The 25,722-nt window shown below is 46.6% G+C and overlaps 2 protein-coding genes across 18 annotated transcripts in view; both read right to left on the reverse strand.

Annotated features, from left to right (window-relative positions):
- Positions 1–371: 371 nt before the first annotated feature.
- SPOUT1 (SPOUT domain containing methyltransferase 1) lies at positions 372–10,879 on the reverse strand. 2 transcript variants are annotated; one of them, XM_032797843.2, is made up of 12 exons: positions 10,822–10,879; positions 9,689–9,731; positions 9,038–9,151; positions 7,984–8,143; positions 6,858–6,947; positions 6,247–6,296; positions 5,691–5,821; positions 5,000–5,072; positions 4,450–4,548; positions 3,297–3,399; positions 1,998–2,145; positions 372–1,482 (listed from the first exon to the last, which is right to left on the reverse strand). In XM_032797843.2, exons 1-12 carry the CDS (start codon positions 10,855–10,857, stop codon positions 1,408–1,410), a joined length of 1,122 nt encoding a protein of 373 aa, XP_032653734.1. In that variant the 5' UTR covers positions 10,858–10,879; the 3' UTR covers positions 372–1,407. The 2 variants fall into 2 exon arrangements, with proteins under 2 accessions (XP_032653734.1, XP_074916747.1); XM_075060646.1 differs by lacking the exon at positions 9,689–9,731 and having other exon boundaries at positions 10,822–10,862.
- Positions 10,880–11,292: 413 nt separating this feature from the next.
- Positions 11,293–25,722, reverse strand: part of KYAT1 (kynurenine aminotransferase 1) — a 92,634-nt gene continuing 78,204 nt past the window's right edge. For 12 of the 16 annotated variants that reach the window (XM_075060642.1, XM_075060641.1, XM_032797833.2 and 9 more), the window contains 12 exons: positions 24,028–24,086; positions 23,266–23,416; positions 21,871–22,020; positions 19,721–19,807; positions 18,578–18,706; positions 17,726–17,846; positions 16,476–16,552; positions 16,067–16,156; positions 15,138–15,324; positions 14,505–14,581; positions 13,739–13,825; positions 11,293–13,190 (listed from right to left, as the gene is read on the reverse strand). In XM_075060642.1, coding sequence (XP_074916743.1) covers positions 13,122–13,190; positions 13,739–13,825; positions 14,505–14,581; positions 15,138–15,324; positions 16,067–16,156; positions 16,476–16,552; positions 17,726–17,846; positions 18,578–18,706; positions 19,721–19,807; positions 21,871–22,020; positions 23,266–23,416; positions 24,028–24,086 — 1,284 coding nt within the window. In that variant the 3' untranslated portion in view covers positions 11,293–13,121. Of the gene's footprint in view, positions 13,191–13,738; positions 13,826–14,504; positions 14,582–15,137; positions 15,325–16,066; positions 16,157–16,475; positions 16,553–17,725; positions 17,847–18,577; positions 18,707–19,720; positions 19,808–21,870; positions 22,021–22,318; positions 23,238–23,265; positions 23,417–24,027; positions 24,087–25,722 lie in introns of those variants that run through there. The other 4 variants (XM_075060644.1, XM_032797835.2, XM_032797834.2 and 1 more) reach the window with 2 other exon arrangements.

The following is a 25,722-nucleotide window of genomic DNA, read 5'->3' on the forward strand; positions in this document are numbered from 1 at the left end:
GACTCTTTACTGTTATCCTTGTGGAACAATGCATTTTGTGCCAGTTTCACTAATCCATATTTTCAGTGAAAATTAGTAGTTTACTAACAGCCAGTACCATGATGGTAGACTGGACTCTTCCAACTATTTCTCTAGTCCTCCTCATTGTTTTAGCTTTCATACTTAATGGACTCTGCCTGTCCTTTTAATGTAAGTAGGTTTTAAGGTTCATGATTTCAGGTGGGGAGCTAACTGCCCTCAGGAAAGCTCAATAATGTCTTAAGAGTGAGGTCATCAGCGATCTTTGGTGGCTTATGAGGCCCATGATCCTAAAGGACACTACACTTCCTGTAAGCAACAGACTCCGGCCAAAACGATTAGGCTTGACTAAGTAGCCATAATATTTACATAAGGAAGCTAGCCCCTGCCTGTACAGAAGAAAAATGAAGGAGTATCTACACTACAGTGTATGGGTTGTATACCTACTGTAGCTGGCATGAGAGTGTTAGTCTTTCACCAGTGCTAAAACTTTACATCAATATGAGGTTCAGATGGGGTACAACCAAAGTTGTGACACTCATGTCCACTAGACAGAGGAAAGTCCCAGGCACTCTGTGCATTGGTTGGATCTCCAGAAATTTACACCTCACCTCTGTTGTTAGTGGGTACCTATTGCTGTAAGGCTGAACAGTAACAAGACCTGCTCTTCAGACAGAGTGACTTGAAAAAGGGGGGTCCTCCTTGCCACGGAAGTTACACAGCACCCTTTTGCATCAGTTAACTTGCATATAGTACCTTGAAGCTCCTTCTCCGTGTCAAGAAGCAATCTACCTCAGCATTACTCTTGAAAGGCCCAAAAAAAATGCTCATTAGCTACTTAGACCAGGCTCTTTAGTGGTGCTGAGAAAACTGCTCCTAGTGGCTTTCAGCAGGCATTTAATGCCTTTGGAGATCAGGTCCCTAATTCTTTGCCTCAACCCCCACTTTTAAAAACTCCAGAGCACTAAATATGACTGTTTTATTTTTTCCAGCACCTCTCTTGGTGCTGTGTGATCCACTGACAGGCTGCTGCTGCTGATGTGAGGCAGCAGCTAGATCTATTTACCAACACTGTTTAATTTGGAGAGCATACTTCCTGAGTAGCCCCAACCAGTGTCCAGTCACAGTACTTAATCTGAGTGTCATGTCTGAGTCAGTTAAAAAGCTGTAGCCATTTTGGTAATGGTACTGTGCTTTTCTTGATCACTCTCAGAGAGGCTGGAGTGTAGCAGGCTGCCTTGGGGACTTATTCATCACCCCCAGCCGCTCTTCCTAGGTATAGGGTTACCATAACTTGGAATGGGCCACCTGAGGAGAAGAAAGAGTGCTGGTGCAGGTGAAAGCAGGAGAGAAGGCCAGCTCAGTTCTGTAGATCAGTTTTTCCCCCCTTCAGCTACCATGGGCTTTCCTCACAGCCTCATCAATGCAGGGTCTCAGTGCAGACAGAGATATCAGTACTGCTTCCTGGAACCAACAAAAAGTAGGGTCAGATCCACTGGTCCAAGGGTGGCACTTCAGCACACATCACTTAATACAAACAAGTTTAGTGACTGTTTGCAGAAGGATAGTAGTGGGATTCATGTCTTATACCTATAAGATATCGATGCAGAAATACACTAGCCCAACCAGATTCACTATTGAAACCTTCAGAGACTCTACAATGAATTTCATTGCTAAAGGGCTTGGAATTGTTTTTTGTTTGGGATTTGTACAGCACCAATCACTATGGGCTCCTATGTCACACTAACACAAATAATAGTTTCTCCCAGTTCAAATGCTGCACCTAAAAATCTGTTATAAAAAGAGTATTTTAAAAAGACCACTTGTGTAATTGGAGCTAGGAGGGCACCTAGCTAACCACTTATGCCTCAGCTAGCTGTGAACTGTTTTCCTCTGAGGAAAGAAGGTACTAGTAGGGGAATGATCCTTAGAAGGAAGATGCTGCCACACATCATCATGCTATTATTCATGTGACGCACCTCTGTCCTGATGGTGCGGCTGCCTTGGCTGGGACATGTATTCAGGTAAAGATCAAACAAGACACTTGGATCAGTGCTCTCCAGGTTGGGGTCACCATCCACACCAGCCTCCAGCCCTTGGAGACCTCCAAATACTATTAGGATATGGCTGGAAGAGAGCAGACACACACACACAGGTTTATAGGACAGAAGACTGGATCCTACCAGCTCAGAAGAAACTACAGTGTTGCCCCTGCAATCTTTAACAACACTACTTAGCTCTTATATAGCATTTGTCATCAGTAGACCTCAAAGCCCTTTACAAAAGAGGGTCAGAGGCTGTCATCCTCATTTTACAGATAGGGAAATGGAGGCACACGAAGTGATTTGACCAAGGTCACCCAGAGCAGGCTAGTTAATAGAACCTTTAACAGCTGTATGCAATTTGCTGAAGCCCAGCACAAGTGATGGTTCTAGTTCTTTATGTTCTGAACTTACTCTACACCACATACAGTGTCTAGTTCTCCCAATATACTGAACAAAACACCACTCAGCTATATAACCAGAGAAAAAGGGAACAGATGGCCTTGGAACTAAAGTTGTCCTTGACTCCAACTGCCATCCAGGCAGCTGCAAACATCCTGAACTGTACCCCACAATGACAGCATCCAGTGAGCTACGTTAATGACTGGGTACTCCTGCTTTGACAAATTTGATCAGAAGAGCCAACCCATGGAAATGCTCAGGGCTTAGTTTTGGCCTGGTATATGAGTAACATGTATGGAAAGAATATCAGAGCAGGTAAATCAGGGCTTATCTACATGTACAGCCCTGCAGCACCACAGCTGCAGTGCCCTAGTGCTTAGCAAAGATGCTACCTACCCCAATGAGAGCACATTTCCTGTTGGCATAGTTAATCCACCTCCACAAGAGGCAGTAGTTATGTTGACAGGAGAAGCCCTTCTATCAACATAGCACTGTCTACACCAGGAGTTGGGCTGGTATAATTACATCGCTCGGGGATGTGGAAAATCCATCCTTGAGCAACACAGTTACAGACATAAGTCCGTTGTGTAGATCGAGCCTCAGAACAGAGCATGGTGGTGCAAATCTCACCAAAGTGAATGGGAGTTGTATGCTTGCATCTGAGGATATGAACCCTGCTGCTGCAGAGGAAAGCCTTGCCAGGGAGATTACATGGCAGCACTGGCTACAGCAGTTCTCTCAAATGCACTGATTGTTCTACCACAGGCATCTTGCTCCTGGGACTGGTCTGCCAGCGAAGGGATGGGATGAACAGCAAGGAACCAGTCCAGTTACCTGAAGGAGGGGAGAGTTGCTTGGTCCACACAAGTCCCTCGCTCAGAGGTCCCAATAGAGAGATCATAGCCTTCTTTAAAAGGGCATTCAGCAAAAACAGCACCTGGGAAACAAGCATAATAGGAAAGTAGATGGTGGCATCCCCGCTTTAGAGGGTTCTAAATACAGTAGTTTTAAGCATTTCATACTTTATACACCTAAAGGTTAGTTACTAAGAATTGCGTCTACTGCCTCCTACATTGTAGTGGTATTCAGTAGTTGTACTATTAATTAGTGTCCAAATCACTCATCTTTCTCACCAAGATGCCTCCAAATTCCATCAGCAGAATGGCACCATAATGCCTCTTTTAATCTTAGTATCTTACCTGAAAAATACTGGCTCTTACACCAAATGTTGACCCAGTCCCAGGCTGGCATGTCTGTCAGGAATCACTCAAGGGCAGGGCTAAGGGGGCAGTGGGAGTGTGTGTATCTAGCTCACACTCAGTGTTTACATACAGTAGGATGGTACCTCTAGTATTCAAATCTCCTACTTCTGAACAGGCTCTACAGGGATCTTCTATGTTTTGGAACCTGGTCTTCCTGCTAAGGTCCCACTGATTAGCGAGGGAAAGCAGAATTACTACTAGGGCTCTCAGGAAGCTGTGACACCTGAGCTGTTGGTGCTTAAGGGTAGGAACGTGTAGCCAGCCAGGGTAGGTGCAGAGCATTATCTCTTGCCTGAATTAGTATGATCACTATTAGTTTCCCTTCCCAATGGTCAAATTTTATCAATGTTCAGATATTGGATCATCCCCCATCTTCTATATCAACGAGAAGTGAAGTTACTAAATCCAGGGGGCAAAGAGTAAGCAGGTGAGTACAGGCTCGTTACCATACCACCTTTCCTCCACCACCAGAAGCTATATAGGGTCAAGGAAACTAGAGATGGAAAATACCTATTAAATCCTCAATGGCAGCACATGGGCCCCAAGAAAAAGGAAGAGGACGTTAAAGAAACAAGCATCTGGCTTGTGCTGAAGGTTTGCAGCAAGTACAACTAGAATCTGTGTAGAAGTGAATGTAAATGTTGACAGAGAACTCAGTAAAAGTGGATCTGGCTACTGCTGCCCTCGCCCCAGCAGGTAGGTGACAGAACGCAGTGTGAACTTACTCAGGCAGGAGGCTAAGCGGACATTGTAACCCCAGTACAGGCCAGACACAGTCCGTGGATGGGTCGAGGACACTACAGTGCCTTTCTGTGTTTTACTGTCTGAAAACAAAACCAGTGGGTTAGCATAGCAAACTGCAGTTCTCCAGACTCTGCTGGAAATCAACCAGCAACCCCTGTACCATGTTCCCAACACTCTTCCGTAGCGCATAAACAAGCTCTACCCCTTAAATTTATTAAGAGCTGGTAAGAGTTTAGTCTATTCAGCACAGTCTATACACTGATTAAACACAAAACGTTGAGCTCTAAACAGCGCAAACATTAAGATAGAATAAATGAGTAACGCTTGAACTGAGGGGCACGGGGGTAGTTATTCACTATAACTGGGTATGATGATTCCTGAACATGTTTAAAGACATCATGTCTGCCACATGGCATCGCCCGAAGGCGTTCAGTGCAAAGACTAACTTCTGCAGGACTAAGCATACACTACAGATCACAGTGGTAGTATTACCCATCTAGCCCGTCCAGAGGCAGGATGGCAATGGATTACCTGGATTCTGCTGCTTGTCCAGTTGAACAGTGACTCGAAGACCAGACTCTAGCTGTCTGTCTATCTGTACCTCCTACAACAGACCACAAGCACAAAGAGTTTTAGATGCAAGGACACAGGAAAGCTACAGCTGACAAGCAAAACAAAAACAACACACAAACAAATCACTTTTGGGAACTCAAACTACCCTCTCAGCCAAAACGACAAGTTCCACCACTAACGGCATAGGGGACTGCTCAGATTCCACACTGTATAGTGGGGAATGGTCTCTATAAAACCTACAGCCCTTCAAGACACTTGGTTGGCTTAGAAGAGTTGCAGTGGATGATACATTTCCAGTTCAATGTGCTGGATAACAATAATAATTTGTTAATTCAGGCAAATGGTAACTGGAGGATTTTGCCCTACTGCAGGATGCTAAGAGGCACTGACACCTCTACCAGGCCCCAGCAGAGGGTGCTATCAACATTAAACACAGAAACCCTGATCAGCGGAGACAATTAAATAAAAATGGAGCTCAGGAACCATGTGTTGCTAAAAACAGTGTCCCATTGCATGGTGGGACATGGCCCTTCAAGAAACTCACCAGTAGCTTATTGCCATCCTAGTCTGATTGTACTTGACCTTGAAAGGAGTGACTGATAAGTGGAAGGAGTTTACTCTGGGTATCTCAGGGGTGAACAGGCCGTACCTTCCTCATCCCACAGTTAACAAAGGAGCCTTTGCCTGGCTTGGTGGGCCGGGCTAACACCACTCCTTCCCGGTATTCTGATTCCTCATCTATCCGCACATGATGAGGGCTGTCCAATGGGTTCAGGAGTCCTGAAACAGTACAGAGAAAAGTGGGGGAGGGGGAGATATATATTGAAGGACAGATCGCACCTGGAGGCGGATTATAAAGGGATTCATCCTGCTTCTCCTGTCCCTGCCCCCACCCTCATTCACTCCCCACACTGATGAAAAACCATGAAATGGTCCACATGTGCATACAGGCAGAGACCCATCCCAGTTATGATGAGGAACACAAGCATACTCGCTCGGACAAGGAAAAGCCTTAGCAACTGCCACTCCTTACAGACCATAAGAACACTAAGGCCAGGACCACACAAACTGCAATAGTGAGCGGGCTGCCCAGGAATGTAGAGTGGAGGGAGCCCCACGTCCATTTACTTCACCTGGGGGAGAAGGGAAGGCCCATGCCTTAGGGATGGGAATGAGGTGTCAAGGGGATATAATCACATCCTTACCTGCAAACTGCAGATCCTGGTGTTTCGGGAAAAATGATTTTCTCAGGTATCTGTTCAGAGAGATTCAAGTCTCAAAATTGTAACAAGCTTCTTTCAGTCTTCATTTTAATTTGAGATTTCCAGCTTTAAATCAGGAAATGAGCCCTGTGGTACCACATACCCTAGAAGGCTAAGGCTCCTACAGAATGTAAAAGGGGGATTAATACTGATCATTTTCACCCTACACATTCCTGCAGCTCTTTTAGTTGCCAAGATCTTACTTCTTGGGAGTTTGGGTCTGAATTCTAAGCAGAAGTTACTGAGTTCTAATGGTTGCATCCCAACACTGGTAATGCACAGCAGCCCTTGTTCCGTATGCAGATCTCATTCTTCAGTATGTTAATAGTGTATCTGGACTCAAGATGTGAGCATAACAAGTGAATCAGAACAGAATCTCTCTCCAGATAGCACAATACAGTAGAAAAAAATATATATAAATGTTGACCCTCCACTACCCAACACCTGCTCCTGTAATCTTTGACAGAGGTGTTTCACAATTCCATGTTAATAAACTCTAGTATTAAACTAAGACTGAATCTGTTTGGTGTGCAAAGCAATCACATTGGTCTTACTGAGGACACTCCAAATATTGTAGAATCCGAGCCAGCTGCACGCAGGCCTGTCCTTTCTTTCCAATCCCGTCAAACTGCCCTTCCACAGTCCTGAAAGAAAATGGATGCAGTCTGTGATCTTCCAAGACATTTATACAGCCCCTAGAGTGAGCAGATCTACATGAGGCCGCATCCCATTCCTATTTAATTAAAACGTATACAACTAGAAACAGGACTTTAAAAAAGTGGTTCAGGATATAGAGTCCTTCACTCTTGTTGGCAATTCAAGTCTGACCCAGGTCAGAAAAGATCTTACATTATAAAGCAGCCATCAGATACTAGATAGTCTGTGACCAACTTCTGTTGGTGAGAGTCAAGCTTTCAAGCTTGCAGAGCTCTTCTTTAGGTTCCTGTAAATCTAGCGTGTGTTCATTGCATGCTGGTGAGATCCACGCACTTCAGCGTTTACATGAAACCTACTTGCTCTTATGGGACTTGAGTGTCCTATGGAACCAAGATATTTCTTGGTTTACATATAGAGTCCAAATTTGCCCCAACATTGTGCATTTTTACCTTTATCACAGATTTGAACTATAAACTGGGCGCTGAGCTACTGTATGGTCTAGTAGTCACAAAGAACCTACAATTTGCATGGTAAGATAGAAAGCAAGGTGTCAGTCTCCACAGCCATCTTCCCACAGACTGGAACTGTTCATCTAGTCCTTTGGCTTTTTTGCTGACACTAAACAAAGATGCCAGTTGTTTAAGCAAATGCAATCTGGACACCTGTCCACTAGCAACCAGACACATCACCAATTCATCTCACAGGCCACCTAATAGTCACCAGGTGATGGCTCTTGGTCACTACTTCTGTAGGGTGAGTGCAAAATGGTTATTAATAACCCTCTAGAACCATCCAACCTATTACTTTATTTCAGTCATTAGTCTTCCTGCTTGGGGAATAGCCACTGCTGCCCCCCTGATGACAGACAGACAGACACAAATTAGGGAGCTCTCATCAGACAAAGTATTTGACAGGGAGAAGCCGCAGCTCTGTTTCCTGCTGGCCTTCATCTGGGACAAGATATACAGAAACTGGAAACACTGAGGGACAGGTTATTCAGGGAAGACAATGTGTCACCCTTACCTTGAATCTTCTCCTTGCTCATCGAACACCACAATCTCATCCACACAGAAGATGGCACAGGCCCTGGCAATTTGCCCAGCAAGGTATGTCCGCAACTCTGGAGACTGTGCATTGTTCAAGATGGAGCCTGGCAGAGCTACACTAAGTGTGTAATGACGTCCTAGAAAACAAGAGAGAGAAGAGCCGGAGCTTGGCAATTCTACTCCCATTTGTGTTGCTAAAGTACAGCATTAGCTTTTGGTTCTTTCATTTTAATTGTAAGCATTTCGGGGCAAGGACTGTCCTGTGTTTTTACAGCACCTGGTACAAAGGGGCCCCAATTCGTACCAAGACTTCCACACTACAAATGATAAGATTCCAAAGCACTCCAATAAAGTGCCTTTTACAGAGTAAGGGCCCCACTCCTCTTCCCACAGAAGTCAATTGGACTTTTGCCATTGGCTTTAAAGCAAGCAGGAGAGGGCACCAAATCTGAAGTATTAACTAGACTCTAGAGAATTGATCAACGGACACAGGAATTTTACAGAGGATTGTGCAACAGGCTAGCTATTTTAAAAGGAACAGGGACTACTGCATTCTTCCTACATGAGTACTAAATGCTTCATCATTTTGTACTGTCCAATACACATTTGTCATCATCTTTTTAGCACAAGAATGGAGGGAGGCTACAATGAGGAGGAATTATGGGATAGTGCGACTGAGTACAATGAAACCTATAATTAGCAACAGGACTTTTGCTGATCTTTTTAGTGGCCACTTCTTAGAGGTGGAGCACAATTGCACTCTGTACACTTGAGGACACTAAGGAGACATCTTAAGACAGCAGATTGTCTATTAAGTGGTCTCACATACACCACTCACTGTACTGAATTAGTGCCTACCTATGTATTTGACCTGGTATGTGATTATACCAGTACCGTGAAAGTTAAGCGATAAAATATCCTTTTCTGCTTATACAGGTGAGATGCATCTCAAGCAACTAAAATCTGCCCCTCACACACTAGATTCTCCCGACCCTCACACACAACCCTTGCCATCAATTCAAGGCTGTTACCTTTGTCTTCCTTTGCCTTTTCTTCTTTTTGTTTTTCTATCACCTCCTGCATTCTTTTCTTTTCCAGTTTTCTCAATAGCTTTATTTCCTTCCATTTTTTCTTCTCTTCTTTTTCTGAAATGGAGAATAACCATCTGGTTTAAATAAGAAGAGACAATGTAATGGTTTATCACCAGAATTCAAGTAAATTAAAAAACCTACTATGGTTAGGGCAGCTAGAGAAGATCTGGTGACAGCATGGGGACAGAGAGACACAGAGGAGGAAAACAGGAATCTAATATGACATCCAAATTGTACACCTGAGTACTATTATCAATAGTAAGGCAGAAAGGACTGTCTGTCTTCTTTCCTGAGACAATCAACAAAAATGCTAATCAGGGCTAGGTCTATGTAACATGAAGACACATCCAGTAGAAATTGGGCATGCTTGTCACTTCACACATGCTACCACACCAGTCCTCAGATGGCAACTTCTTGATCATGAGTCAGACTACTTTGGCTTTGAATCAATGACCCACAAATAAAAGGGCTCTGGATTTCATTAAGAACCTGTCCTCCAGCTAGTCAGGCTATTTGATGGATGTTTGAAGGTTTATTTCTAAAAGCACTGGAAATTATACACATAATATGTAAAAAAAAGTGTCTCCTTACTTTCTTGTTTCCATTTACGCCAGTCAACCTTTTTTTCTTTCTCCTAAAAAATAAACAGTAAACGATTTGCATTCCATCAGCTGGTTAACAAGGATCACAAAAAAGTTATCAGTACAACAAAAATTCATCCAGATGTAGAGCTCTCTCAACAAGCAAGGCATTGGGAGAGACAGGTTAAGGAAGTGATGGTGCCTCTAGAATCAGCGATCCCTCTCTCCTTCATTTACTGAAACAGGATTGTGGCCTTTACTTGTTAGGTTGTGTGCACTCTAGCATTCAAGGGCTCCTCTACACTAGTGAAATTTGCATCCATTTTCATGATGTAGCTACATCAGTGTAAAACTTTTATGGTAGGTATATTGTACTAGTGCAGAACAGGGCATATAAACATACCCATTTCAAAATGATGTATTGCATCCAATCCAAGGATTTACACTGAGTAGCTACACTTACACCCCCTTCCTCCCTCCCCAACAAACAAAACACAATACAGATGGGTCAACAGTTTCATTTCTGGCCTTTCCAAGGCATGTCCACATTACACTGTAAACCCAGGCACGTGGGACCTGTGCTTCCAATGTTTCCAAGCCCTCGCTTTGAGCACCCTAACTGCATTGTAAATCTCAGTTTACAATTGCTGGACCCAGGTCTGACAACCATGCTAAGGCATCCATATTGCACTATACAGACCTTCAGACCCGGTCCGTCACTTGAGCTGCATCCACACTACCAAATGACAGAGCTTGGGCCAAGTCTCACTGGGACCTGGGCACAGCTCCCCAGCAGGACTTAAGACCTGGGACCTTGCTGAGCCGAGTCAGACAGATGTGTGAGTGAACAGGAGCAAGGCGGGGGGTGGCAGGGTGGGATTCCAAGCGGAGCGGGGTTGAGCTGCTGAGCCTGAGGTTTACACTGCAGTGCAGACACACTCCCAGTTGGGACGGTGGCTGTGACACGTGTCTGCGCCAGAGCTGCAGGCACCTTCACCCCAGCGCAGCCCCTGACCGGCCTTCAGCGGGGAACGCACAGCCTGGGCCCCACTCAGATCCCAGGCTCCGGGGCTCCCTGGTGGGAGAGCGAGCGGGCAGGGAGCAGAGCTGAGGCGCACACCTCCCCCCACCACCACAGCCCACCTGCACGCTCCGCGGCCGCTTAGCACCATCCGCCATTTTCCAACGCCACTTCCGGTCTTCGCGGATTATTATTGGACAGAACGCCTAAGGCCCCGCCTCTCATGCCCCTTCCCGACGATCCGCGCGGATGAGTCACGTGACAGCGGAGGCGACTCAAAAACCGCGCGGCCGGGAGGAGCGGCCACGTGCCAGCCCCGCCCCCGCTCGGTCCCTCGAGCTAAGCGGGTTCCCTTTCGCTCCGCGCGTGGATGGGAGACCGCGCATGGGCAGGCGCTGCTGATTCACTGGAGGGGGAGGGGAACTCAGCCAAGTTCTGTCCCGACTAACTCAACGGGCGTGCGTAGCACTAGGTACCAAAGTCCAGGGGCTCGTGTGTGACCATAAGGCCATAGACTCTGCAGCCAGCTCTAGGGCAGGGCCACGCGTGCACAGCGCTGCAATGCAGAAACTAGCACAAATGGCAAAAGAAAATGCAATTTTAAATCCCATTCCTTTTTATTGTAATAATCTGACAATTCCTTTAATCCTCACACCTTTGAAACATACAGGAAAGTGATAAGTGTTTTAAGTTAGCTGGTCATCCTTCTTTGGGCTAGACAGCAAGGTGAATTCTCTTCTCAGATTTTGTCCACACTGGACTTTCATCCATAAAACTTTTGTCATTCAGGGGTGTGGAAAAAAAACAACCCACACATCCCACCTAACTGAGGCTTTACAGCGTTGTATCTGCGCGGCAGCGCTGAGAGCACAGCTGCCAGCGCTGCACGCTACACTAGTAGAGGATGTGGTTTATGTGCAGTGCTGGGAGAGCTCTCTCCCAGCGCTGCCTCTCCGACCACACTCACACTTCAAAGCGCTGCTGCGGCAGCGCTTTGGAATTCCAAGTGTAACCATACTCACAAAAGTTTTACTGACAAAAAGCACTGATGTGAACAGTGCTTTGTTGGGGTGTGGGGGAGAGCTCTCCTGCCGACAAAGCTAACACCTCTCATCATGGGTGGAAGTTTTTTGTTGGCGAGAGAGCCGACAAAGAACAGCTACACTGTGCACCTTTTAGTGGCACAGCTGTGTCACTAAATGGTATACAGTGCAGACATAGCCTCTGTCTCTGGTGCAATCTCCGTAGCCTCAGCAGAACTGCAGTGATGTAAGAGCAGAATGTGGTCATTATCTGTAATTCAGCAGTGTCAATGCAGCCCTCCACATTCAAGGTAAAATATTATTGATGGCCAGAGCAGATGAAGAATGTGAAAACAGAGGTATTAAGTAGACAAATATTTATTCCTTTATGTACATTTTAGTAATTTAAACTTGTACTCTAAATCCTTATAAAAGATCAGTTATGCTCTGCTTTGAAACAATTTAAGATGCTAGTTTACATTAATTTAGGTTCACATTCTTATGCAGGTTTAAATTAAGACGCCCCATCAGAGTTAATTATCTAAACTTTGTCAAGAATAATCCAGATGTTCCCACACGGGAGCATCTGAAGGACACAAATACACAAAATCTCTGCTAGCTCCCCTCACTACTGAATTTCTATAAAGCACCAAAAGTATACAGGGAAAGGAGGAACAGGCCCTGCCACTTTAAATTCTTCCTTTCCTAGTTGAGTCTGTGCATCATTCTTGAAGGCCCGAAGTATCTGCTTTATAATTTGGGTGACACTCTGCTAGGAGGTGACAATTAGAGTTCAGACAGGCCTGGTTCTGTTAGGAGGATGGAGGGGAGAGTTTAAAGGTAGACTAGATTAACTACTTGGACAGTCTGTATTCTGGATGAGCTGGTAGTCCATTCTACAATGTGATGGAACAGAAGGAACCAATGGAAAAAGTTCTGATAAAGTCAAAGTTCATCTGTCATTGGACTCGAATGACTTAGGAACACTGGGACCAGCCTATTTAGAACATACAGAATGTTATGGGGCAGGAGAGGGAGCCCAGCAACCATTTTTGCCTTGTGTTTTAGCTGCATAGAACCCAGTATGAATAAGTCAGTGAAGCTTTTGAAAGTAAAAAAGAGAAAATAAATTTTTCCAGTGTATATATAGGCTCATAAGTCCAAGGAACAGTAAAACCTTTTTGCTACTGGAGAGCAATGAGAAGCTTTGAACCAGATCCCAGGGCTGACAAACCTCTTGCCCACGTGCATGATAGAGAAGGTGACTGAAATCCAATGATGCAATAAAGAGTTAAAATAAAGACAGTAAGCAAAGAATCTGTAGCCATGATGGCTGCATCAAGGAGCAGCAGATCAGGGCAGAGTCCAGGCGAGCCTGCCTAGTATTCTGTTCAAAGCATTCACTGGCCAGTTTTCTCCAGACTCCATTGTTGCAATATGTCTTCTGCTGCCTTCAGCGTAGCTTCCTCCTGAGCAAACACCAGACTGTCAGCCCTACCAGGCTCCATGCCCACACCTGCCCTCTCCACACTGAATAATAAAATAGTTATGTAAGATTTATATCCCCCGTTTCATCCTGAAGGATCACAAATGCTGAAAATACAGCACCACTGAAATACAGCCACTGCTGGGACAGAGGGCAGCAGGCAACTAGTGCACATCAATCTCTAAACAGTAATAGAAGATGAGAGAAAATTTTGGCCACATACACTGGAGTGAAGCTCTACTCTTATTGAAAGTGCACTGGGATCTTTAGTGGCCATGAATGAACAGAACCTGGATTAGGATCTCATGTGAAAAAGACACTCACAGTGACTTCATTTTATCTACCTCTGAGGGCTGAAAAATTGAGTCAGTCCTGCTAGACTTTGAACCTGTGGTTTCAGGTTACTGTTTGGTGATTTAAGCCCCAAGTCTTAGCCACTTATCCCTTTTGGCATATGCCTCATTTACAGTAGTAGCCCTGATCACTGCCTGAACTCACTCCCCTTCTCTCATGTTGCCCCAGAGGCCTCACCTTCGCAAAGCAGAAGCGGATGAGATGGTCAAAATTCTTCTTGTGTGGAGTGCTGTAGAAAGCAGAGACTGGAATGGCAACCAAACCCTGTGAAGGCGGGGAGGGGGGGGAAAGAGGGTGCACCCAAGGTTACTTTTTTCTCAGCTTCTGCACATTGCCACCTGCCACTCTCTGATCAGAAAAAGACCCATACCTGCAATAAGTTCATTGCTCCTGGACACCCCAGGTTACTGAGCAGACATAAGCCACACTTCCAGCTGCTTGCTTGTCAAGATCAGAGTCAAACATCTCAACAGATCTTGCTGCCTGGCAAACCAGGCATTATCCCCCACCCCGTGTCCTTGGCGGATACATTGGTGGCTCAGCCTCTAGTGTCAGGATGCTAACGGAGACAATTGGCAAGATGAGCATCAGGGTGTAACAAGATGATCATCTGGTTCAGAAGGACATTGCAGAGGGGGCATCATACCCTCACTTCTGAAGGAACATGGTGGAGGGTGGGGATATAACCAGATGGCTAATCTAGGGGATGCCATTAATGCACTCCTTTGGTAGACAGGACACTAGAAGGAAGAGGATTTGAATTACAAGGCTGTGCACTCGACTGGATGGGGCAATGGTAGCAAGCCTCAAGTAACAGGTCCAATGTTTTCAAGTCAATGCTCCACCATCACAAAATCCAGCTCCCTCAAATCGAACTGGAGCAAAGAGAACGGGGAAACCTTCCCAGAAAACAAGCACCCCGGAGAGAGATAGAGGCATTTACCTTATTTATAATCATCCACTTTATAAACCGAGAGTCATAGGGTTCATCAGAGTCTGGGACATCAGGTACTTCACTTTCTGCAAGACACACACAGCAGAATGGGCAAGCGGAATGATGGAACAAATGGGACACAGATGGATTTCCCAGTTGAGCCAGGTACCCACATGGCGCCAGATGCCATTGTGGGCAAGCATAGTACTGTGTCCCCTCTAGGGACTTGGGTTTGAACTCTGGCTTAGGTCACAGGTGAAAACACATATGGCTATTTTATCCTTTTCAGTTTAACAGAGTCGTCAGTCTCTGCTCAAGAGAATCCCAAGGCTAGGAAAGATCCTCACGCAGAGGTGGTCACAGGCTACACACAGGTGAGTCTGTAGATGTGTGGGAGACATGGCATAGCACATGCTCACGCTGTGCCCAATGTAAGTCAGTGCTACTAGATCATCACTTCATTAAGCAAGAAATTCCCCACCACTACCTGCCATTGTCTTTCCTTTCCCTTCCATACTCAAAGTGAAGAAAATAGACCAGGCTTTATCTTATTCTAGACTCCGCAACACCCACTTCCAAGCTGTGAGCTCCATCCCTTTAATGTGCAGGTCAAAAGCAGATAAAACAGTCACATGAACTTACTGAACTCTGAGAAGTCTGCCATCAGGAAGTAGGTGCCCTCAGGAACAATGGGCTTCATACCCCCGGCAACTAGGCTCCGAACTAGCCAGTCCCGCTTCTGCTGCAGCTCATGAGACAGCTGGACAAAATAACTATCTGGCTTCCCATAGCTGTCAAACTCTCTTTGGAATGCCTGAGCCAGTGCTTCCTGGAGAGAGAGGGGGATGATGGACAGAGGAACTCAGACCCACGCAGAAAGCATCCCCTGTGCATGCTCAGAGCATCAGAGGGACCTCTCTCCCCAGACAAAAGCAGCAAAATGCTCAGAGTTTGCGGTAGGTTTACTTGCAAATTCTAGAGACAGCCGATGAGGTGGGGTTTTCGCTTCTGTTCAGATGCATAGGAGATAACAGGTAGGTTAAAACAACACCAGGCCTAGATCAATAAAATCTTTGCTTCCCACTCCTCACAACAGAAAACCTCCTCCCCCAGCTCCGGAGACAGCCAATACTGTGCAGAGAGCATACTTGACAATCTTGAGTCACTTGACTCTGTCCCCTGCCCTCCAGGCATGTTGTGAAGTGATTTGAGAGGAAGACACCCTGGGTCACAATGCATCATCTTCTGTCTGTTACCTGGGCTGACAATGCCTCTCTGGCTGTTCATTTGCCACTTCCAAACTATAGACAGGAAGCTTGAGAAAGGTGTTCCTCCAAAGTCCTCACCTGGCTATTATACCACCCAAGGAACGGAGCAAGCTTGCCGGTTCTCCACCTGCTTGAGGAAGTAGCATCTTACCTGGATGGTGTGTACGAGTGGGCTCTTACCCCTAGGCTCTGCACAGTTGTGGTCTGGGGGAGACAATTACCAGATCTCTCCCCGGAGGGGCTTTGGGGCTTGCATCAGACGTCTGATCTGAGACAATGCCTCTCAGGTGCATGGCCCCTTACCTGAGCTGCTGTTGGACAGTGATACACAGAGTTCTGGTGGACAGTTCTGAGGTGTTTCAGAAGGCGATCAGGCCCCAAAGTCCAACCAACCTGTTACAACACAGAGAAGGGGACTATGTTTCAGATTCCCAGGTATCTTACACCTGCTCCACTTTATTTACATACTGCCTCTTCACACTGTGTTCTGCATAAGACCAGGTCCATTTGTAAAGCATCCTGTTACCTCCGATCCCTCCAATTTAAAGACAAACAGATACCCCAACAATCAGAGAAATTTTAAGGAATAGAAAAAATGGGTTTGATTTCAGGGAGACTGGCCCTCAGCAAGAGTCCTACACTGGAACAACGAATCAGGGGGCAGAAAGGTTTTATGTGGGGGAAATTCCCCTGCCATTCTAGAATCCATCACCTTCCATCCTGTGGTGCTGAAGGTTTTGCCAGCACTCCCAATGGTTATCGTGCGATCCCACATGCCCGGCAAGCTGGCTGCCAATGAAACAAGAGAGAAAAAACAGCTGGAAGATCTCACAGCAAACAATATAAATTGTCCTCGTATTTATGACACTAGGGCAGGGGTCGGCAATCTTAAGAAGTGGTGCATCGAGTCTTCATTTATTCACTCTAATTTAAGGTTTCGTGCGCCAGTCATACATTTTAAAGTTTTTAAAGGTCTCTTTCTATAAGTTTATAATATATAACTAAACTATTGGTGTATGTAAAGTAAATAAGGTTTTTAAAATATTTAAGAAGCTTCATATTAAATTAAAATGCAGAGCCCCTCGGACCGGCGGCCAGGACCCAGGCAGCATGAGTGCCACTGAAAAACAGCTCACGTGCCACCTTTGGCATGCATGCATAGGTTGTCTACTCCATGCGCTAGGGTATCTTCGTGCCCATTCCAATCCACACAGCCATCTTGCATTTATAAAGTGTCTTTAATTCAAATGGACCCCAAAGCGTTTACAGCAGATTGGTAAAAGAAACACCTTCTGAAAACATGGCTAACTACAGGTGCTTCAGTTTAGAGGTACTCAACTCAGGACCTCCTAAGCCTGATTTTCAGTGGTGCTGAGCACACAGAGCTTCTAATGACTTCACCCTACTGCAGCACTTCAAAAATAGGCCTGGCCCAGAATCTCAAGTTGGCCACCCAAAAACAGAGGCACCCAAAATCAATAGCCACTTTTGCAAATGTCCAATTTTACAAACTAGAAGTGAAATCCTGGCCCCACCGGAGGCAATGGGAGTTTTGCTATTGACTTCAATAGGGCCAGGATTTCACACCTGAGGCCATTTCTCCACTCACTCCTGACTTTGACTCCAAGATAAGAAACTCCACTGGAGTCAAACAGCTGAGATAACAGTGGAAGTCAACACTGTGATGCACTGGAAGATCTCCGAGTTGGGACCCAGACATGGCATAGCAGGGAGTGCTGCAGGCCAGGAGACAGGTATAGTGGCAGGGCTATAGGAACCTCACCTATATACTCGATTCACCCTCATACATTGTGGGACAAAGCAAGTGAAATAAATGTGACTGGTCACTGTCTCTCCTGCAAATACAGCAGCTCTGATAAATCCTTCTCTGTGTTCCCAAAGGAAAGAGCTGCAGATTGAGAGGATGCACAGGCCCAGACACAGACAAGCCATGCTCCTTACCAATTCGGATGTGCTCCTTCCCATCATAGACCAACCATTCGTACACTTCATCACTGAAGCACAAGACATCGTGTTTCACACACAGGTCTGCGATAAGCTCCATCTCCTCCCTGGTGAAAACCTATGCCAGGCAGGCAGAGGAGAAGGGGCAATCAGGCACAGCATTTCTGAGCTCCACAACCCCACAGGGAGTTCTCAAGCTCAGCCCTAGCCGGGCTTGTGGGCCCCAGCACCAGCATCTCAGCCAGATGTTCTCTCCCTGGAGCAGGCAGACAATTGGCAGAAATGGGGGAACCTCTGCCAACAGGAGTGCCACTCTCCCCATCCTTGTTATAGCAGCAGCCTCCACCCAGACCCAGGGACCAGGCTCTCCTCAGGGCACTTCCTCCTCCTCCTCAAACTACCCAAGTAGGGCTACTCATGCTTCCTATAGGCTGAGGTGCTCCCTCCGACTCCCAGACAGATGCATGTCACCTCTGGAGATGCTCCCCATCATCCAGGAAGGGAAAGACCAGGCTGCTGCAGACCCATCTCTCCTGGTAGAGTCCCTGGGTCACCTGACCGAGAGGGGTTACAACCTATCCCTTCCTTCCTCCCTGCTGTTCCTACATTCAAAGGCTGGTGATACGAGTGCTCCAAAGTGGAATCATCAGTGGATCATCTCACAAACACCCCCCAGCTTCTGGAGCAGTCAGATTTTCTGAGAACCTTCTTCAGAAAGAAGGAGCTGACTGTGGGACCCTACCCAAGTGCTGACTCTAAGGAGACACCCAGCACAGGCTTCTTCATGTAACTGTTTTCAGAGTCCCTGCAAAGGGAAGGGAGAGCTCTCCCAGCTGCTAGAGGCACTACCTTCCCCAGGGGGTTGTTGGGTGAGTTCAAAACGATGGCTTTCGTTCGTTCGGTAAATCTGGAAGCCAGCTCTGCTGGATCCAGCTGCCAGTCTCCGCTGGACATCAGCTTTCCGGTTTCTGCAGCTTTCTGGAGAAGACAGTGAGGGAATTGTGATTAAAAGCAACAAATGGCTGGGGACATGGGGGCAGCCTTGCCCCCTGCTCTGACTAGGAATCTCTCTGAGCTCTTCCCAATAATACATTGCCCATCTCCAGCCCCCTCCTGCTGAGCATCTCAAAGCACTCTATGAACATTAATGGATTAAGCCACTTCACAAAACCCCTGGTGAGCCAGATCGGTGTCATTACCCTGATTTTACAGATGGGGAAACCGAGACACAAATCGACGCATGGCTTGCCCAAAGTAACACAGCAAGCCAGTGAGTGTAACAGACAAGAATAGAACCCAGGAGTCCTGCCTGACTTCTAGTCCTGTGCCTTAACTTAACCTTCAGTTCATCCTCTCTCCCTCTCTGTTTTAGAATAATGGAGGTTGGGTAGTCATGAGAGGTTGGAAACAAATCCACCATCCCCTCTCCAGCCAGGTCAGCATGCACATACTGTTCCCAATGCTCAGGGCTTTCTGTCAGAGAATTGCTGAAGTCTCGAGTTCCAGGTAACGTTCAGGATAAGCCTTATGTACAAAGCAAGAGGCTTCTTGGGACCTTTTCTTTTAGGGACACTCCCCAACTTACTGCAAGGTCTTCAACCTACAGGCTGATGTATCTGCATCTGTGGCAGCAGGACCAGAGAGAAAGGAAAGCCCCTGTGTCAGGACCCCACACCCCTGGCAATGAGATCATTGTGGAAAGGAACAAATTATCTGGCTCCCCATTTCCAGGAACTTGGGGCACCACAAAACGTGGAGCTGGTCCTGATGAAACTGCAGGCCTTGTTGAATCTGACCTGGGTTCTTATCACGCAGAAGTCAGTTCGGAGCCAAACTTACCACTCCTACCATTAAGTTTCATCCAGGACGCACTGTAAAGCTGCCTCTCGCCCTTATACGCCATTTCCATTCAGAAGGGTTGGAGAGAAAGAGAGCAGCAGACTTCTTAAAGTCTGCAGACCTCACACCGGCTTTGCTTTGATGCCCACTTACTGGTCGCAGTTGTACAAACACAGAAGTGCCCCCAGCCATCTTCACCATCGGTTCGTAGCAGTCAAAGAACGGCTCAATGATAATCACCTGGGAAGTCACCAGAGGGCGTGTCAGAGAACTCACAGTCCTTCTTTGATCAGTGCTGGGGGAGGCAGGGGGAGGTTGGAGGGTGTTACCTATGAGGTCTGTGTTCTTGGGGAACCAGGGCGCAGTACTCAGCCTGTCTGACTCATGCAAGACCTTTCCCCCCCACACACCTCTGCTTGAATCAAAACTGATCAGAAGAAAGATTTACAAAAAGGAATGAAAAGGCAGTGGGAGACGCACCTTAAACCCGTGGTATAAAGATGATAGGATTAAGGAAACTCCCCTAGCCTCATTTGCACAGAAGATGGGACAAGGAGGCATCTCCATTAGCATACAGAATGGAGAACAGAGATTCCAAGGCAAGAACTGCAGGGAACTCTGGGACCAGAGAAGCTGGAAGCATTGGATGATGGGGAATCTCTGCTCCAGGTGTTAATGAACCCACACCTGCACACCCCCAGCTCAGTAGTTATCAGACCAATTCTAGTCATAAATCCTGTATCGGTATCCAAAATAGTGAAGCTCCCTAATTGCATTGTGAGCAACCTCAAAGGAACATTGTCCATAGCGAGGAATGATCAGTTCCTATTGTCTAGCCTGAACAAAACAACTTTGGTATTCTCCCTTGAGCCACCAGTTTACCCACAAACAAATCTAGTGTTCTCCCTTGAACCATTGCTGTTTCTCTACGAAAGCCCCTACCCATGCTCAAGTAAGTGTTCTGATGCCTGGATCCAAAATCTGCATCGGTTCTACTGGGACTTCATCTTCTCCTGACTGATTGTGCTGGGGGCTTTGCCTGTCTCCAGCACTCCAGACCCTCAGCTAACACCAGTGCCTGGAAACCCCAATCAATTCAAGCTTCATGGAGTGGTGAGAACCCAGCTCTCTCTCTCTAGGTGTAGCCTTCTGACCTGACTTGTGTGATCAGTTATTTTTTAAACCTGACTTTTATAATCAAATGTAAGTTAGATTTAACATTATAACTGTTCTGTTTGTTTGGCTGCCCTATGGTTATTACCTGGCAATAAACAACTTTCATGGTTAAGCTGGCTGCTTCTCTCTTTCTCCCCTCGTGGGTGTTTTTTGGCTTCCTCATTCGCTCTGCAGCAACTCTCCTTGTACCTAAGCTAAAAGATCCCTGAAGCGCCCCAAAATCCTGTGGGGTTTGCTCATCAAGGGAGGTACTATCAGAACAACTGTAAAATGAAAGTGGGGATAGGGACATTCTGAACCTGGGACATATGAAGATGGCAGCTTGAAAGTGCTGCTCAACCCAGCCTGCTCAGGCATACCCTATTCTGGTGCGGTGCCTATGGCATATTGAGGATGACGGTTTGGAAGTGCTGTTCGACCCCGCCTGCTGAATCCAGGGACATATAAGGGATCAGCTTGGGAGTGCTGATTAATCCAGTCCTCTCAGATGTGCTCTGTTAATGTGTGTGTTCGTCTGATTCTGGGGCTGGAAGAACCCAGCCTTGGTGAACCTAGGTCATGCAGGATAGCTTCATTGGGAGGGAACTTGCAGCAGGGAGAAGTAGAGCTCCATATGAGAACACAATGACACAAGCAGTACATTGATAGAATTACAGAACATGCCCTGCCCTGCCCCCCCCTCCAAAGAGTAACCCTAATAAATGAGCCTACCCCAAAGTAACAGCAAATCTGATAACAAGGGGGCAGGAGACTTCACTCCCAGCTCTGGATCTCATACCCCAGAATGGCTGGGTACCAGAAAGAACAAACTGAGTAGGGGCAGACTTGCCACTCATGGAAATGAGTGTGTTGGTGAGTGCCCACTGGGAGTTCAGCCCTCAGCTCTTACTCTCTCTCACTAGAGGACAGAAGAGGACAAGGCTCTGCAGAAACCTGGGTTTGGGTGTCCTGCTTCAGAGCCAAGGTTTGGCCTAGAATTCCACGGTGCCCCATACAAACAGAAGCAGGTGAGCCTCCATAAACAAGCAAGATCCCCCAGCTTAATTCAGGTTCCACAATATGGTGGGGTCAGAACAAGTGCATCTGTTGGGATTGAGCTGTGTGACAGATGTAGAGTCCTTGATTACCTCATCGCCTTCATCAACCAGAGCCTGGAAACAGCAGAAAAGGGCTTCGTATGCTCCGACCGTCACCAGCACATTGGTCAGAGGGTCCAGTTCTTGCCCTAGCAGCTTCCCAAAAAAGCGGGCCAGGATCGTCACCAGTGCTGGGTGTCCCTGTAGCAAGGAGTCAGGGAAGAGAGTCACACAGCTCTGACTGGATCATTAGGACTTGGCAACAAATAGGAGCAGGACATTGTCACCAGGGTAGCTGACACAACCCTTCCATCCTGCAAGTGTGAGCTAGCCCAAGGACAAAATTGTAACGCTCACTGGAGTTTGTAGCCCAGTCAGTACAAAGAACATTTAGAGGAAACATTGGTTGAACTCCCTTCCTTCCAAGTGGTTGAGGGCCCTTGTAGGCCAGGTTATTAAGAATAAGCCAGTTCAGCTACCTTGAACTCGCTGCACTAACCTCTCAAGAGGGTGCAGATATTAACGTTGCCAATTATCCCTTTTGCTGCTGACTCCCACCACAGCCTCTGTGCAGCAGTGGAATGCAGAGGTCTTTTTGGAGATGCTGGGCTATTGGCATTTCCTAGAGGATGGGCAGACACCAGGTCAGGGTTGGAGGCATTTTTTGTCCCACTTGATTTGCATGGTAACAGCGTCACTGCTGCCAAATGAAACTTGAGGTTGCTGTCTATCTGTCTTAAGTAGTTATGTGGACCCATCATGTACTCTCTGAGCACCTCACAACACCCCTGTCAGGCAGGGCTATGCTATTATCCCCATGTTACAGAAGGGAAACTGAGGCCCAGAGAGACTACATGATATGCCCACAGGGAGTTTCTGATAGAGTAAGGAATTGAAACCCTGTCTCCCAAGTCCCAGACCAGTGCCTTAATCATTGAACCATCCTTCCCCTCAACAATAACCCCAGTAAATTCTGTTACTGTACCGGTGGAAGGCAATGCTCTTGTTTAAATAAGGTGGAGATGGACTGTTCAGTCAATGGAGCAATACAGTTGACGACTGATGCCAGGGCAGTTTAAAGTGTTGCTAATCTCCCCTCCCGTCCCACCTGCAAAGTCCTTGCACCACCGCCAGACAGCATGAAAATCCTTGGGTGGTGAGTAGAGGAGAATGTGGGAAGTGGGGGTTGAGGTGACTGCTTCCCTACTGTCCCCACCCCTCTTCAAAAAGAACTTTCAGCTTCTGCGCCACTCTGCTCCCATCCCCACCAGAGAAGAAGCCAGTGACCCCCCCCAGCTCCACTCGGCCCAGTCAAAATGTCTATTTGCTCTGCACAAGGGAGTTTTCCAAGCCTGGACCTATTTAACTCCATGGTGAGCTGTAAGGGGCACAGGCGATCAGGCAGTGACATCTGCTCTCAAAGAAGGAGGTGGATCTCTCACGCACAAAGGCCCGGGTGTATTGGTGCAGCATGATGTTCCCCCCACCGACGGCCTTCATAAACGCCTCCTTCACAAAGTCTGGTGGGGGAAAGTCAGGGAACCCCTGGCCAAGGTTCACGGCTGGGTAAGTGGCAGCCAGTTTCACAAATTCCAGCCTACAGAGAGAATACAAGGGTTATAGAGGGTCCCAGCCTGTCCACCCTGGCACACCACTCTTCTCGCCAGGAGCCCTTTGTCTGATAAATTAAGAGAATAGCTCTTCCAGGTGAAGAATCTTTATAGGGCAGCAATTCCAGTGCCCAAGACTGCATAGGGCCCATCTTAGATGGAGACTCCAAAGCAGCAGCAGCTCCCCTACTGCCACAACAGCCCAGCAGCTGCAACAGAAAACTGATCACACTGCAGCTAAGGAGAGTTACAGACCACCCAAAACTATTCCCTAGAGCCACCACTATGTCTAAGGCTGCATTGGTTTCTTCTGCTCTTAAGCTAGTCTTCTATCTAGCCCCTTATTTTGTCTTCTCTTCCAGGATGCTTACCCGTAGCCATTTAGATCTCTGCTATGCAACCTTGTCTAAAAGCTTCTTCAATATTGAAATATACTTTAGCCACTGAGTCTCCATTACCAAAGCACTTAATCTCTGCCAGATACTCCAAAGGGTTAGCATTACCTCCCTTGCCTGAGTCTATGCTGGTTATATTTTATAGCAGACTTTCAGGGTCTGCTCCATTCAGAGTTGCCCAGCCTCAAGACACGCAGACTTACCAGACATTCTTGTCTATTCCTTCCAGTCTTCGCGCTTGAACCAGCCTTGACATTTTTGTCTGCAGAGGGGAGAAGAAAAAAAGTTTTAAAAGCTTTCACCAATGCCAAGACGGAATCCATATCCAAAGCCAGTACCTCCCTCAGAGCAGCTGGTACCTTAAGAGTTTTGCCCAGTTAATCACAAATTGTGTGTTCCTATCCAGGTTTTCCTAATAATTGACTAGGCAACTGAGAAGAAAACTGTAACAATTACAGTTTGCCCTAGTGTAGTGCCTCCCATCTGAGGTAAAGGCACTTTACAAGGAAGTAAGATCAGAGAGACCGAAATTGGCAGAGAATTAACTTTTATTTTCAAGTTTCAGAAGAGTTTAGAAAACCATGAAAGTACCAAAAAAAGAGTGTAAATTCTGACCAGGCAGCTGGCAGTGGCATTTTAAACCTAATGGCACAAGGAATCTGAGCCCAGATATACTGGGCCAGATCCTCTGCTGGTGTAAATCAGCACATGAAGTTAAATGATCTATGTCAAAATACACTAGCTACAAATCTGGCCTATCGTTCACAGGCTGCAGTTTCTTACCTTCAGCTGACCTCCCTTCAGGATGTAGGGAAGATCCCTTAGAAGGAACCTCCAGTTCTCTACAGAACACTATACTCCCGCTTTCTGCGCAAACAACTTCTGTTTTTATTCCTCGTTATCCCTGGACCAGCACCCCAATTGTACTAGGCGCAGTACAAACACAGAACAAAAAGATGGTCCTTGCCTCAAAGAGCTTCCAGTCAAAGACAAGAGACAACAGTTGGACAGATGGGGGAGCACAAAGAAACGACGAGATGACACTGGTCAGCACGATGGGCAGTGGTCCCAGAAAACCATCTGCCTAACCGGTGTCAATTTTTTTGTAGGCCATGGCAAAGGAGAGTTGTAAGGGTGATTCCGAAGGAGGATGAGGTGGCTTTGTCAATGTTTATGGGGAGCTCTTCCCACGCATGAGGAGCAGCACAGAGGTGCTTCTTGAGAATTTAACAAGTGGGTGATGGTAGCTGGGATAATTGACTGATTGAAGGGGGGAACTGACTTTTCAATAGCATACGAGAGATGAAAGGTAGCATGGGGGTACTCCATGAAGGGTATTGAAAGTAAAGACGAGTACCTTAAGTTTGATACAATGGAGAAAGGGAACTAGGGAAGGGCTGCAAAGAGAGGGGTGACATGGTCAAAGCAAAGAGCTAAGAAAATTATTTGTAAATTTCTAGCAGCATTTTGAATGGATATGAGCAATGCAAGAGAATCATAGAAACATAGGGCTGGAAAGAACTCCGAAAGGTCAGCAAGTCCAGTCCCAGAGGGTGTTGCAGTAACTGAGATGCAAAATGAAGATAACTTGGACAAGAGTTTAGGTGCCTGCATATCTTAGAGATGTTAAGTGATTCATTTGTGGCTTGGAAGCCAGGGAAATGTTGTGCCTCAACCTTATTACCCCAGGTTCTCTGCCTCTGAATGCTTGATAGCTTCCCAGTCAGAAAATAAATTTCACTTCACCACCTTCTCTCTGTAATTTTCCAGGGGCTGCATTATTATTTGATAAGTGTCACAATGCACTATTACCTCACTCCAGGTTCTCAAGACCTTTATGCAGCTTCAGCCCTCATGAGGAATTTTACAAGTAAATCATTGGACAGCATGGTTGTCAT

This window comes from Chelonoidis abingdonii, chromosome 24 (assembly GCF_003597395.2).
Source record: "Chelonoidis abingdonii isolate Lonesome George chromosome 24, CheloAbing_2.0, whole genome shotgun sequence".
NCBI classification, from domain to species: Eukaryota; Metazoa; Chordata; order Testudines; family Testudinidae; genus Chelonoidis; species Chelonoidis abingdonii.